Source organism: Primulina eburnea, unplaced genomic scaffold (assembly GCF_022965805.1).
Source record: "Primulina eburnea isolate SZY01 unplaced genomic scaffold, ASM2296580v1 ctg1167_ERROPOS3272328+, whole genome shotgun sequence".
NCBI lineage: Eukaryota > Viridiplantae > Streptophyta > Magnoliopsida > Lamiales > Gesneriaceae > Primulina > Primulina eburnea.
Window position 1 is genome coordinate 163,793 of NW_027330706.1, and position 13,326 is coordinate 177,118.

Consider the following 13,326-nt stretch of genomic DNA (forward strand, 5'->3'; position numbering starts at 1 on the left):
TAGAAAAATAATCCACAGCTACTAGGAGGAACTTCTTCTGGGTGTGCGCTGGCGGAAAGGGACCCACGATGTCCAATCCCCAGTGGTCGAAAGGGCATGATGCGGAGATTGGTTGCATGTTGGCAGTTGGGCGATGGTGGAAATTGGAGTGATGTTGACAACCTTGACATTTCTGGACGAGCCGGGCAGCATCTTGGTTTACTTGAGGCCACCAAAATCCTGCTAAAATAACCTTCCGCGACAGAGCCGTTCCTCCGAGATGTTCCCCGCAACATCCCTCATGTATTTCCCGAAGGACATACTCTGTTTCTTCCCCCGATAGGCACTTGAGTAAGGGGCCCTGAAAGGACCGCCTGTACAAAACATCATTCAAAAGGGCGAACCTGGGTACCTGTTTCCTGATCTTTATAGCTTGGGCCCGGTTCTCTGGAAGTTTCTCCTCCTTCATATACTCTATGATAGGAATCATCCAAGAGTCCTTGTTCAGTGGGGGTGTTTCTTCTTCAAGTGATGATACTAGCTGTGAACAACAGAGAATCTCCCGGGTACTTACTTCTGTCAAGGAAGCCGCCAATTTGGCTAACGTGTCGGCTTCGGTGTTCTCTTCCCGGGGAATTTGTTCGATACTCCAGTCTATGAAGGATGAAGCTTGAGAAGTGATAAGATTCAAGTATTTGAGCATCTTCTCATTCTTAACCTCGTAAGCTCCTTTAATTTGTTGGGTAACCAGCTGGGAGTCGGAATAGATGATGATTCGGGAGGCCCCAACCTCTCGGGCAGCACGCAACCCTGCCAAAACAGCTTCGTATTCCGCTTCATTATTCGTGACCCTGAAGTCAATCTTCAGAGCCAATTTAACTTTTTCTTCCAGTGGGGAGACCAAGACCACCCCCACTCCGCACCCTGCTATGTTTGAGGCGCCGTCAACAAATATCCTCCACACTCCTTCTTCTTCAGGCTGAATCATTTCTGTTAAGAAATCTGATAACGCTTGTGCTTTTATTGCAGCCCGTGGTTTGTATTCAATATCATACTCCCCGAGTTCTACAGTCCATTTAATCATCCTCCCCTAGACCTCTGTATGAGTCATAATTCTTCCGAGAGGAGAATTAGTGAGGACCACAATGGGATGTGAGAGGAAATACGGTCTTAGCTTTCGAGCAGTCATTACCAAAGCCAAAGCAATCTTTTCTAATTCACTGTATCTCAACTCGGCTCCTCGAAGGGCGTGACTGACATAGTAGACAGGCTTCTGATCGGTCCCTTCTTCCTTGATGAGTACGGAGCTAACAGCAATTTCGGTGGCTGAGAGATAGACCCACAATTTTTCTCCGGGCTCGGGTTTTGCCAAGACGGGCAGTTCAGCCAGGTGTTTTTTCAAATTTTGAAAGGCCTGCTCGCAGTTGTCATCCCAGCCGAATTTCTGTGCTTTCCTCAGAACTTGAAAGAAAGGGTAGCTACGGTGTGCAGATCGAGAAATGAAGCGTGATAAGGCCGCAATTCTCCCTGTCAGCTTTCGCACGTCTCGAACGGACTGAGGAGAGGGCATGTCCACGATGGCCTGGATTTTTTCTGGGTTAACCTCTATTCCTCGATCCGTGACCATGAACCCCAAGAATTTCCCGCTCTTAACCCCAAACACATATTTGGCCGGGTTAAGTTTTATTTGATATTGTTTCAGAGTGGCGAAAGTTTCTGACAAGTCATCAATAAAATGAGCAACTTCTCGAGTTTTGATGAGAATGTCATCCACATACACCTCGATATTGCGACCTACCTGTTTGTGAAAAACCAGATTCATCAACCGTTGGTACTGGCTCCCGCATTCTTTAATCCAAAAGGCATCACGACATAACAAAAAGTTCCTCCGGAAGTAATGAAACTAGCTTTGTCTTGATCTTCTGCAGCTAAAGGGATCTGATGATATCCCTGATATGCATCCAGAAAGCTTAAGAGTTCGCACCCGGAGGTGGAATCGACTAGCTGATCGATCTCAGGGAGCGGGTAACAATCCTTCGAGCAAGCCTTATTCAAATCTCTGAAATCCACGCACATTCTCCATTTCCCAGTAGACTTTGGGACGAGAACTACGTTCGATAGCCAAGAAGGGAAATGGACTTCCCTAATGTGCCCAGCCCTCATCAATTCCTCCACCTGTTTTTCAATTATTTTATCTTTCTCCGGGCCGAAATGTCGCTTTTTCTGCTTAACTGGCCGGGACCCCGGGAGGATATTTAATTTATGCTCGGCTACTTGGGGCGAGATCCCGGTCAGTTCCTGTTGAGACCAAGCAAAGATATCGGCATTAGTTTTCAAACATTGCAAGAGTTTTACCCGAGTAGTCGTGCAGATGTCCCGAGCTATCCGGATGTTCTTTCCCGGCTCAATCTCCACCGCTTCCTGCTCTTCTTCCGCCACAAAGTGCACTTCCCTTTCCCGGGCCTCCTCCTGATGCTCTTTTCCCTTCCCTTCCCTTCTTGCCCTCTTCTGATCAATCCGGACTGTTTCTCCATAACATCTTCGAGAAGAGGGCTGATCGCCCTTAACTTCTCCGACCTGTCCTCTCACTGGGAATTTGATCTTTTGATGATACGTCGAGGCCACTGCTCTCATTTCATTCATGGCTGGTCTCCCTATGATGAAATTATACGAGGATGGGGCGTCCACTACCGTGAAAGTAGTTATTACCGTTTTTCTTAAGTCTCCGGTGCCCAGGGTCAGGGGTAGAGCAATTTCCCCTTCTGGATACACGGCGTGACCAGCAAATCCGAACAGGGCGGTTTCCACGGTTTCCAGCTGGTACTCATGCAGGTCCATTTGAATGAGGGCATCTTTGAAAATAACGTTGACAGAGCTCCCATTATCCACGAAAACTCTTAATACATCATAGTTGGCGATGCGGGCCTGAATGACCAGAGCATCATTGTGAGGTAAACTCACTCCTTGGAGATCTTCTGGTCCAAAACTTATAATCGGCTCGTCTCTTCTTTTACTATCAACTTCTAGGCACTCCCTCCTACCCCTGGCCTTCCTGGCCCGATTAGAGTCACCATCAGTAGATCCTCCCGAAATCATTTTGATTACTCCTCGACTCGGAGAAGGATCCTCTCCTCCCGCTGGCTTGATTCTTTCCTCCCGGGTACTCTTTTCTCCTCCTCGTCTTCCACTTGGAGTGCTCATCGTTCTTTGGGGAATATTCAGCGATGAACGTCTGGACAACCAGGGTGGCTGTCTAGACCGCTCTCGTGGCGGGTGAGGCGTGGACATGGGACGTCTATTGGCATTTCTTCCCAGGACTCGGCACTGATTAGTATCGTGAGCACAATTTTTATGAAGGGTACAGTACCCCTTTTGTTCTGGCTTGGAGATCCTTGCTTCGGAACGGGGAGGAAGGGCTTCATTCGACCTGCACTCTTGAATCTCTCTGTCCCGAGCTATCTTTAAAGGCACATGGGGAAAATGACCCCCACCACTTTTCTTAGGAGTTCTATCTTCGGTTTTGTAAGTCCGATCTCCTCTTGCTCTTTTCAAGGCCTCTCTCTTTTGGTTTTGCGCTTCTTCCATATTGATATATTTCTCCGCTCGTGACAGGAGATCCTCAAAATTCTCGGGCAGTTTTTTGGTTAAGGATTGGAAGAAATCCCCTTCCCATAGCCCTTGCATAAATGCGGTGGTTTTTGTCTCGGGTGCACAAGTCGGCACATCAAGGGCCACCCGATTGAATCTTTTGAGATAGGCCCTCAGGGTTTCATCTTGCCTTTTCTTTACTTCGAATAAACTGAAAGCGGTCTTTTTGTACTTCTTACTGCTGCTAAATTGATGCAAGAACACTTTTTGAAAGTTATCAAAGCAACAGATGCTTCGTGGTGCCAACCCTTCAAACCATCTCTGTGCGGAATCGACCAGAGTGGTGAGAAATACTTTACATTTGATTGGGTCTTCATAACAGTGCAACATAGCCATATTTTCGAAACGCGCGAGGTGTTCCTCAGGATCAGAACTCCCATCGTAATCTTTGATTTTTGCCGACTTGAAATGCCCGGGAAGTGGTTCCCGGATGATGATGTCAGAGAATGGGCAACCTTTGATCACAGAAATACTGCCCTTAGAGCCAGCATGTCCTTCCAATGCTTTCACTTTTTTCCTTAATTCTTCCAATTCTCCAGCGACAGTGGGGGATTTAGAACCCGCGCTTTCCCTCTCTTCTTCCCTTCTCTCTTCTTCTTGTGCTTGCTTACGCTGCTGTTCGTGCTGACTGGCCTGGTGAGAAGCGGCCTTTTTTGCATTAGCCATGTTGACAGCATCGGTTATGATTCTCTGCAATTCTTCGGGAGTCAAATGAATGGTGGGCTGAGGACCATTAGGGGGGGACCACCTGCACCAGAGAGACGTGTATTGTTTTCCTCTGGGGCTCGAGAGGCATCCTGGTTTGCTCTCCTAGTAGGAGCCATATCAACGTCTTAGAACTCAGATTTCCCACAGACGGCGCCAATGATGCAACCCGGGTCGAACGGTGGAGTCGGGTCTAGAACTCTACCGGGTACGCTATCAAGAATATGGAAAGAAATATGAGCCAAACGTTGAATCGGGAGGAAGATTCTTTGTTTGTCTTGAAAGATCTGCGGATAAGAAAAACAACCACGTGAATGGGCGCCGGAGGGATCCCCGGCGTGGCCACTCCGATGCTTAAGTCAGTGGATTACTCAAGCAAGAAAACCAATGTAGCCAAGTGATGGCTGTGGGGATTGGTGTGTAATAAATGAGAGTATTAAATGTTCATTAATATCTGAATGAATGAATAAAATGCAAAACCTGGTATTTATAGTAGAAGCAGTAATGATGACCTCGTTTTTGGGGATGTGAGCATTAAATATACTAGGGCGGCTGATTATACCCTATTATTCTGACATGTCAAATCGTACACTAGTCATATCCCATCTGTCTAGTCACCCATTAATGTTAACCAAAGGAAAACAGGTCGGCAGCGTGCATTCTATTAAGTCAACGCCATTAAATGCTTCCCTCGCATCGAGGTGTCAGAGGAGATAATGGCGCCAGAACTCGGGTGCCATGTCTTGAATTGACAACCCGGGAGATGAGCTGTCCTGATCCGGGCATCGCTTATGGACCTGACCCATGACCCGAGAACCCCCGGGATCCATCAATGGCCCGGGACATATCGGGGCATCAATACCAATATTACACTTTTGTTTTTCCTTTTTATTTTTAAATTTCAACACACATTTTTTTTTATTTCAATCATTCAAATATCAATTTTAGTCCCTCCATAATTTGTTAAATTTCACTTTAATCCATCGATAAAAATAAAAAAAAAAATTGTACACACACGCATCGTTTGTGCAAAGTAACTAGTATAAATAAAAATTAAAAACTGGCTAGGCTCACCCTGCTCTTCCGTGACAAATAGGCGGGTTACCAACTCAACCAAATGGTGTGTCGCCGCGCATAGCCAAATGACTAATTGCCGCCTCACTTATTAGTCCGTTTCGGTGACTTTAATTTTAATTCAACGTTCACAAATTACAACTATATATTAGATTGGCTTGGATTATCAATCACATCAAGTAAGCCTAACACAAAATTAATCCAAATCATATAAAAAATGGGTTACCAATTATTTTTTTATGTCTATTTAAATAAAATTTATTATTACAACTTGATAACATAATAATGATGCAAATGGGAAACTCAACTTGGACCCAATACAAATCCAAGTACAAGGAAGAAGTCTCTATCACCATGTAGCCAATCACTTTTTGGCAAAAATTTGTGTGAAACGGTCTCACGGGTCGTATTTGTGAGACAGATATCTTATTTGGGTCACCTATGAAAAAGTATTACTTTTTATGCTAACAATATTACTTTTTATTGTGAATATGGATAGGGTTGACCTGTCTCACATATTATGATCTGTGAGACGGTCTCACGTGAGACGGTCTCACGTGAGACTCTTTTATAATATAGGTCAATTAATCAAACTTGGATTTTTTCATTCAAAGGTTAACGAATTCATTTGAATTAAAAGACAGTTGCAAAGCCGTAATTTAAGCATAAATTTTTCTCGATCCACTGCATAGTCAAACCAGAAATAATCTGGTATTTAACTAATTTCACAGGGGCAATTATGTCACTTCGGTGTTCATTATAAGTACCCCAGCAGGGTGCTCGCTTTCCGAAACCACTGACACCGTTGCTCTCTCTCTCTGTTCAACTTTTGTTCCAGCCGAGTCGTCTTCGTTTCTCCGCAGTCGCTGGTTTTTCGGGCCGCCGACGTTCGGATACGCCGTGTTCTGTGGTCTCTTACTCCGTGTTCTGTATTCTCTTGCTCCAGTGTTTCTTTTTGCGCCTTCGTATTTGTCTCTGGAGGGGGAGTTTCGGGAAGAAGTCGGGTTCTTGAAACGTCGTTGTGTCTTGATCGCTTGGTTCTTAAAGGAGAAGCTTCTTTTTTCTTTGCTTTTTGGCGATGATGATTGATTGATACGTCTTCCTTTTTAATCTGAAGGGGGAAACGGATAAATTCGGTGAGAGGGAAGGGTGTCGTGTATGGGGAAGGTGGCGGTGGCGGCGTTAGCCGCCGGGTGTGCGGCGTTGGTGACCGTAGCTTCGGTGATGATGGTGGGGAGGAGGGCAAGACGGTGGAGGGGGTGGGGTAGGGTGGTGAGGGTGTTGGAGGAGTTCGAGGAGAGTTGCGCCACCCCCGTGGGGCGGCTCCGGCAGGTGGTCGATGCTATGGTAGTCGAGATGCACGCGGGGCTTGCTTCTGAGGGCGGTTCTAAGATCAAGATGCTGCTTACCTACGTTGACACCCTCCCCACTGGGTAAAGCATGGATTTTTTTTTTTATCTGTATTTCTTTATTATTATTTGTTATTTCTATGTGTGATTTTGTGCGTGTTTCTTTTGAAACTTGCATGTGTCCATTAATGGACATGTGGCTGATTTTTCAGTTTGCGTCTTTCTCTTTGTGCGGTGATTTTATTTTGAAACTGTGGATTAGAAAATAAATTTTTTTCCCTTTTCAAGAACTGTGATTTTTGACATTTTCTGCATTCGCTGAGTGCTTTTGAAATTTTTAAGTTTAATCATGTTTTCATTTTCCTCGCTTGTTTGACGGAACATTCGACACGTACCCCTGGATTTCTTGTAAATCCGATATTAAGCTTCGGTAATCGATCTGTAGATTCTTGTTTTTCACTCTTCCTTTTCCAAAGCAATTCGTATATTAAGCTTTGGATAAAAAATCTCGCCGCAGTTACCGCTGTCTACATTTTTTCACTCAGAATAAGCTTTCTTTTGTTTGCGTGTAGCAGTATTTTCGTGAGGACAAATATTAAAGCTTGTGCTGGTCAAGTCTCTTGGCTGGAGTCTTGTGACTTGCCAGCTATGGGACTGTGTGATATTAATGAGACAGCTCCTGATATTTCCAATTTCCTACTCTTGCATTTATCACCCTGCTTATATTCATTTGATGTCGGGAACAAGCTCTATTAGTAATCTGTTTGTCTTTTCTAATTGTTTTAGTAATCTGTTTGTCATACTGCATTTTAATTATATCCTGATCATGTGATCCAGTTTAGAAATCACACTGCTAGGCAAAGTGTTTCAAGCTTATTGTCTTTTATATATTTGATGAGCTTTGTCTGCATGCATGCATTAGCTCATTATTCTGTGATTCTGCTTCACATGAAAATTACTATGGCATACCTCTGGTAAACCTTGTTGAGGTATCTGTGTTTGCTGCAAACTAGTTTGAAGTTTGTTGTTTTTGTTTTTTCAAATTTATTTAATCCTCTTGTTTTTTAAATCTCGGGTTTCTTGTTGCTATTCCATGCTGCAAGCTGGGTGTTAATTAGGAATTTCAGAAGTTTTTCACCATATGTGTGAGACATAATTTTCCCAGGAATGAGAAGGGAATTTATTATGCTCTGGATCTTGGTGGTACAAATTTCCGTGTCTTGCGGGTTCAATTGGGCGGTCAACCTTCTACAGTTATTGGGCGTGAAGTAGATGAACAACCCATTCCAGAACAATTGATGACCAGCACGAGCGAGGTGGACAAGTTTCTATACTGCATGAGAATTCCTGACATCTATGTAATATATAGAATAAATTAATGATTTTTCTCTCTTTGTTGTATTTCCACTTGTAGGAGCTTTTTGGTTATATAGCAGCAACATTGAAGGATTTTATTGAAAGGGAAAATAATACTTCCGAGCCTTCACGTGGAGAAGGCAGGGAACTTGGTTTCACATTTTCATTTCCTGTGAAACAAACCTCTTTGTCGTCTGGAATTCTAATAAAATGGGCGAAAAGATTTTCTATTGAAGACACGGTCAGTTCAATCTGGTTTATGTTGATGACTCGAACCTATACCGATTTTTAAATCCTAAAACTCATAGCATGGTGCGAAATTTCAGGTTGGAAGGGATGTCTCTCAGTGCCTACAGCAAGCAATGTCTCTAAAAGGCTTGGATATGCGAGTGTCCGCACTTGTAAGCCTTCAAGTTCATAATCTTTGACATTTATGCAGATGATAACTCCAGTTTCCCTATCACGCTCGGCCGAGGGATAGAATGTTGAATTGACACTATATGTTCAATTGTTCGTTAGAGCAACTCAATTTTTGTGCCGAAAAGATGAAATCTAAATGTTTTTTGGACTGGTCTTTATTATATTTCGAAGAGTTGGATTATATATAAATGAAACAAATTCTTGTTTAAGCAGATAAATGATACCGTAGGGACCTTGGCTCTGGGTCATTATCATGATGAGGACACTGTCGCTGCCGTGGTAATAGGGACGGGTACCAATGCCTGCTATTTAGAACGAGCAGATGCCATCATCAAGTGTCAAGGTCTTTTTGCAAATTCTGGAGGCATGGTATTCTTTCTAGCATGTTGATTTAGGCTTTTGATTAATATTTCTAATTTTACGCAGTTTTCTTCTCGAGCTTACCTATTTTGCAATATTCTTAAATGCATTTAGGTTGTTAATATGGAATGGGGAAATTTTTGGTCATCTCATTTGCCGAGAACAAAATTTGATGTCGACTTGGATGTTGATAGTCCAAACCCGAAGGATCAAGTGAGATTATTATTATTTTTTCGTTTTCTTTTTAACAATTTAGTTATATTTTGTCTTAGTTATTTTATAATGGTCGATTGTTGATTACCATGCTTTAGGGTTTCGAGAAAATGATATCGGGAATGTATTTAGGAGACATTGTTCGAAGAGTAATGCTTCAGATGTCACAGGAGTCGGATGTTTTTGGACCCGCTTCCTCAAAGTTACGCGAGCCCTTCATTTTGAGGTACTAATCTAATTGTTTAGTTTTTTCTTTTGCTATCGTGATTTATTTCACTTTCTTTCATAAAGCTATGACGCTGGATAGCCTGTCTATATTTAATATTACATCATTGGTTCGAACATTTCAGGACACCTTTGATGGCTGCTATGCACGAGGACAATTCCCCTGACTTGAGGGAGGTGGCCAGGATTTTGCGAGACACTCTCGAGGTATGAACATATTCATATCATTAGTCTTTCAGTTCAAATACGGCAATGTGACTGTAAATTCCTCTTATCCTTCTCCGATTTTTATATGTAATTTTACCTTTCAGATCCCTGATACACCCCTCAATGTTCGGAAACTTGTTGTCAAAGTGTGTGATATGGTGACATGCCGAGCAGCTAGATTAGTAGCCGCTGGTATTGTTGGAATCCTAAAAAAGATCGGCCGCGATGGAAGTGGTGGTGGCATTACGAGTACAAAAACGAGGCAAGACAAGATGAAAAGAACGGTGGTGGCAGTCGAAGGCGGTTTATATACAAACTATACGATGTTCAGAGAGTATCTGAATGAAGCGATGGAACAATTATTAGGCGAGCATATCGCTCCTCATGTCATCATTAAGATCACAGAGGACGGTTCAGGTATCGGGGCAGCCCTTCTTGCTGCGTCTAATACATCACCATCGGTTGTGGTTGCTGTATAGTTGCCATGGATACATGCAATATTTGTTGATTTTTTGCATCTTCTGTAGAAATTATATGCATATGTCATATATATTTTGCTCAAGGGGAGATTTAGTGCATTGATATGTGTAATTTAGTTGGTTGATTTCATAGGTTATAAAATCCCCAATCATATATTTTAGAATTTAGAAGCCATGTGATTGTGAAATATGATATATCTCTGCCAGTCTGTATTATATTGTACATTGTAACCGTGGTCTAAATTTTGAGTTCAATTCAATTCATTCATCACTGTCAATTTTATTTTTACGATGGTTTGGTTTGGTTTGGTTTGGTTTCGTTTCGTTTCTATTTTGAGGTCATAACGTACATATATGTTTGTAATTTTGAAGGTAATACGAACATTTTAGCATCTCGTATGGTTCGTGGTATGAGATGATGACGATTGGTTTATACTATGAGATGACGACGAGTTTATGATACAAAATGTAAAAATGATTTATAATTATATTTTTTTTTTAGAATTTGGGACAAACATTAAATATAATTAGTTAAATATTAGATTATTGAATCTGATTATATTAACTGAATCTTTTTAGAAAGGAAATAAGGACAATCAAACAAACTAATAAATAAATTGTGATGTGTTGCCGGGAAGAAAATAACACATTTGGCATATTCAAGAGATCAAAATCATGGCCTCCAAACGCACTCTTGTCTTTTACTAAATTGAGATTATTATATTGTATTTTAATAAATACGCCGAATCTTTTGAATATTGACTTCCATGCAAATACATTCAATTATTTAAATACAAACTCGAATTCGAGGGAAAAAAATTATAAATTGTTCAAACTTTAATCTGAGCTCGAGGTCGAGTACATCAATTTGAGCCGACTGAGCCTTAAAATTTACTTCATAATTGACTCAATTTGATAGGTTTGCACCCCTAATTTTAAATATCTATCTATTTATATTATAAACAAATTGTTAATTAATTTAGTGATATTTAGTAGCATTAAAATAATCTTATTTAAATTTGTCAAACCTTTTACAAAACAATTTAAATATTTTAAACCATACAACATAAGCGTTGAGTCTTGATTGCTCTTCTAAAGGTCACTCACTATATACCTTGTTTGAACGTATAGTTTAAATCACAATATACAACATAATTCCATAAATTAGAAATCGGGGCTTGCATTATTGAATCTGATTTTAACAGTTCAACTCAATACCAAGAGAATTGTAATATAAATTGCGATAGGTGGCTGAGAAAAAAACGCATCGAAATAAAAAAATCATTGCTTCCAAAGTTGCTTTTATTAGAATAGATTTCCATCTAACCAACTTATAGATTGAGCTTTATTCAATTTTGTGTAAAAACATTTTTTGGTTTAATAATATTTTACAAATTTATTCAATTATATCTGTATACTCATGTAAACTGCATAAATAAATTCTTGGAATATACCATAATATCATGAAGTCTATCTTGCAATGTAGATAATAAAATTCATTAAAAAGTGTACTGTATATTATAAATTCGTTTCTATTCGATTGAGTCGCTTAAACTAAGAATAAATGTCTCTCGAGCTTAAGACTAGTATATGTGATGTTAACGCCACGTTTCATTGTTATTTGCATGTAGATGTCCAATCATGCAGATGAATGATCATATGATGATTGTACTGAACAACTTTTCCTAGTACTTTCCAAGTGGTTATCACTTATCAAATGCATTAGTTAGTGGTTATTAGGGGTGATCATTTTTTTTATTAACCGCACAAACCGTTCGCACCGCATCGCACCGTTTTTCTTAATATTTTATAAAAATCGCGATTCAAAATAGTAATCATAAACCGCATTCGCGGTTCGGTTATTTTTTTTTTTTTTTGCCGAGAACTGCACTAAACTGCACCGTCCAAACCGTTTGCCATAATATTTGGTCTAGGATTATAATAATTTGTAAACAATATATTCAATTAAAGAAGTCGTTCTTCATTATATCTCAACTCTCTTCAAAATATTACTCCTACAAAATAAACTTACTTCATCTTAATTTATTAGAATATTTATTTCTTTTACAACAATATTTTTGTTTGAAGTTTGCAAATTTAAAAAAAGGAGATAAAATAGTATAAATGTCATTTTTGTTGTGAGTGTGTTGTGTTATTAAATTATTAACTTTGTTTTGAATATTGATTATTGTTTTATCTAGTTTTATCTTTGTGTGATTTGAACTATATTTTATATTCGACATACATAGGAGCCGATACATTGCAATAGGGGATACACCGCTCACCTACATGTGTGGATATCCTATGTGATATGATGAGTTAATAGTACAAGAAATATATGGTCACAATATGAGTTATGCTTTAAAGAAAAGTGTTTTCTTAGTTGTAGCGCCCTTACTCGAGCCACAATTAAACATGCTAATAAGTATGCATAATTAAACTTAATAACAACAATTAAATAGCGAAAACCAAATAAACATTACAACCTAAACGAAAACAGAACGACAATCCCAATCTTAATCGTTAATATAATCAAATCGAAAACATAATCATGTACGAGAATATGAGAAACCAAATAAAACCTTCACTGAATCACCACTGAAACCCAATTCCTCTAGTCCATCTGAACCATCCAACCTAAAACATTTCCCGTAGAATGGGGTGTCCAAGATGGAAACAAGGACGTGAGAGATAATTGCCAAATACGAGTATGTACGAATATACAAACTTATATGATGCACATGAAATGCAATATGATCGGATATCAAGGACCAAGTCAAGAAACTCATGCTCAATCTAGAGGCACATGAGTGTGTAGTCTCTAATATGTTCATGGTATGTTTTGGCTCCCACACTCATCATCAAGACGTGGACCTATAATGTGGGGACCCGGACGCTAATCAAATTCTTAATCATCATTGGGACTAATTAATCAATTATAATAAACAGGGTCTAAATTTTTTTTTTAAAACGCGGAACATAGTGACATAAAAACATATATACATCTCAGTATATAAAAGTACAAATCCTGTACCACGTACATTTATTCAACTAAGGTTTAAACAACTAACGTCAAGTGTTCAACCCTATCTCTAATCCAAGTCCAGAGTCTCCACGCTATCTCAATCTCTCCTCATCTCCTGGACCGATTTTTATACATATTGTTGTTAAATGTTAGCATGCTTTATCTTTTTTGGTTATATGATTGCATGTTCGTGATTTTCTACTGGGATTATATTCTCACCGCGAATTATCCGGCTGTTGTCTTGTTCTGTATGTGTACATGACAACAGGTGCGGACATGATCAGGG

At 40.2% G+C, this 13,326-nt stretch overlaps 2 protein-coding genes across 2 annotated transcripts; one reads left to right on the plus strand and one right to left on the minus strand.

The window, feature by feature from the left end:
* Window positions 1–1,800: 1,800 nt before the first annotated feature.
* LOC140820537 (uncharacterized) lies at window positions 1,801–4,293 on the minus strand. The gene has a single exon (XM_073180832.1). The coding sequence runs from the start codon at window positions 4,291–4,293 to the stop codon at window positions 1,801–1,803; it is 2,493 nt and encodes an 830-aa protein (XP_073036933.1).
* Window positions 4,294–6,128: 1,835 nt separating this feature from the next.
* LOC140820538 (hexokinase-3-like) lies at window positions 6,129–10,293 on the plus strand. The gene is made up of 9 exons (XM_073180833.1): window positions 6,129–6,839; window positions 7,921–8,071; window positions 8,170–8,352; window positions 8,438–8,512; window positions 8,745–8,900; window positions 9,006–9,104; window positions 9,203–9,330; window positions 9,455–9,536; window positions 9,641–10,293. The coding sequence occupies exons 1-9, from the start codon at window positions 6,565–6,567 to the stop codon at window positions 10,013–10,015; spliced, it is 1,524 nt and encodes a 507-aa protein (XP_073036934.1). The 5' UTR covers window positions 6,129–6,564; the 3' UTR covers window positions 10,016–10,293.
* The last annotated feature ends 3,033 nt before the right edge of the window (window positions 10,294–13,326 follow it).

Coding starts and splice junctions, on each gene's coding strand:
- LOC140820537 (XM_073180832.1), bottom strand. CDS start 4,293: ATGGCTAATGCAAAAAAGGCCGCTTCTCACCAGGCCAGTCAGCACGAA.
- LOC140820538 (XM_073180833.1), top strand. CDS start 6,565: ATGGGGAAGGTGGCGGTGGCGGCGTTAGCCGCCGGGTGTGCGGCGTTG. Junction 9,331..9,454: donor CGCGAGCCCTTCATTTTGAG/GTACTAATCTAA, acceptor CGAACATTTCAG/GACACCTTTGATGGCTGCTA. Junction 9,537..9,640: donor TTTTGCGAGACACTCTCGAG/GTATGAACATAT, acceptor TTTACCTTTCAG/ATCCCTGATACACCCCTCAA.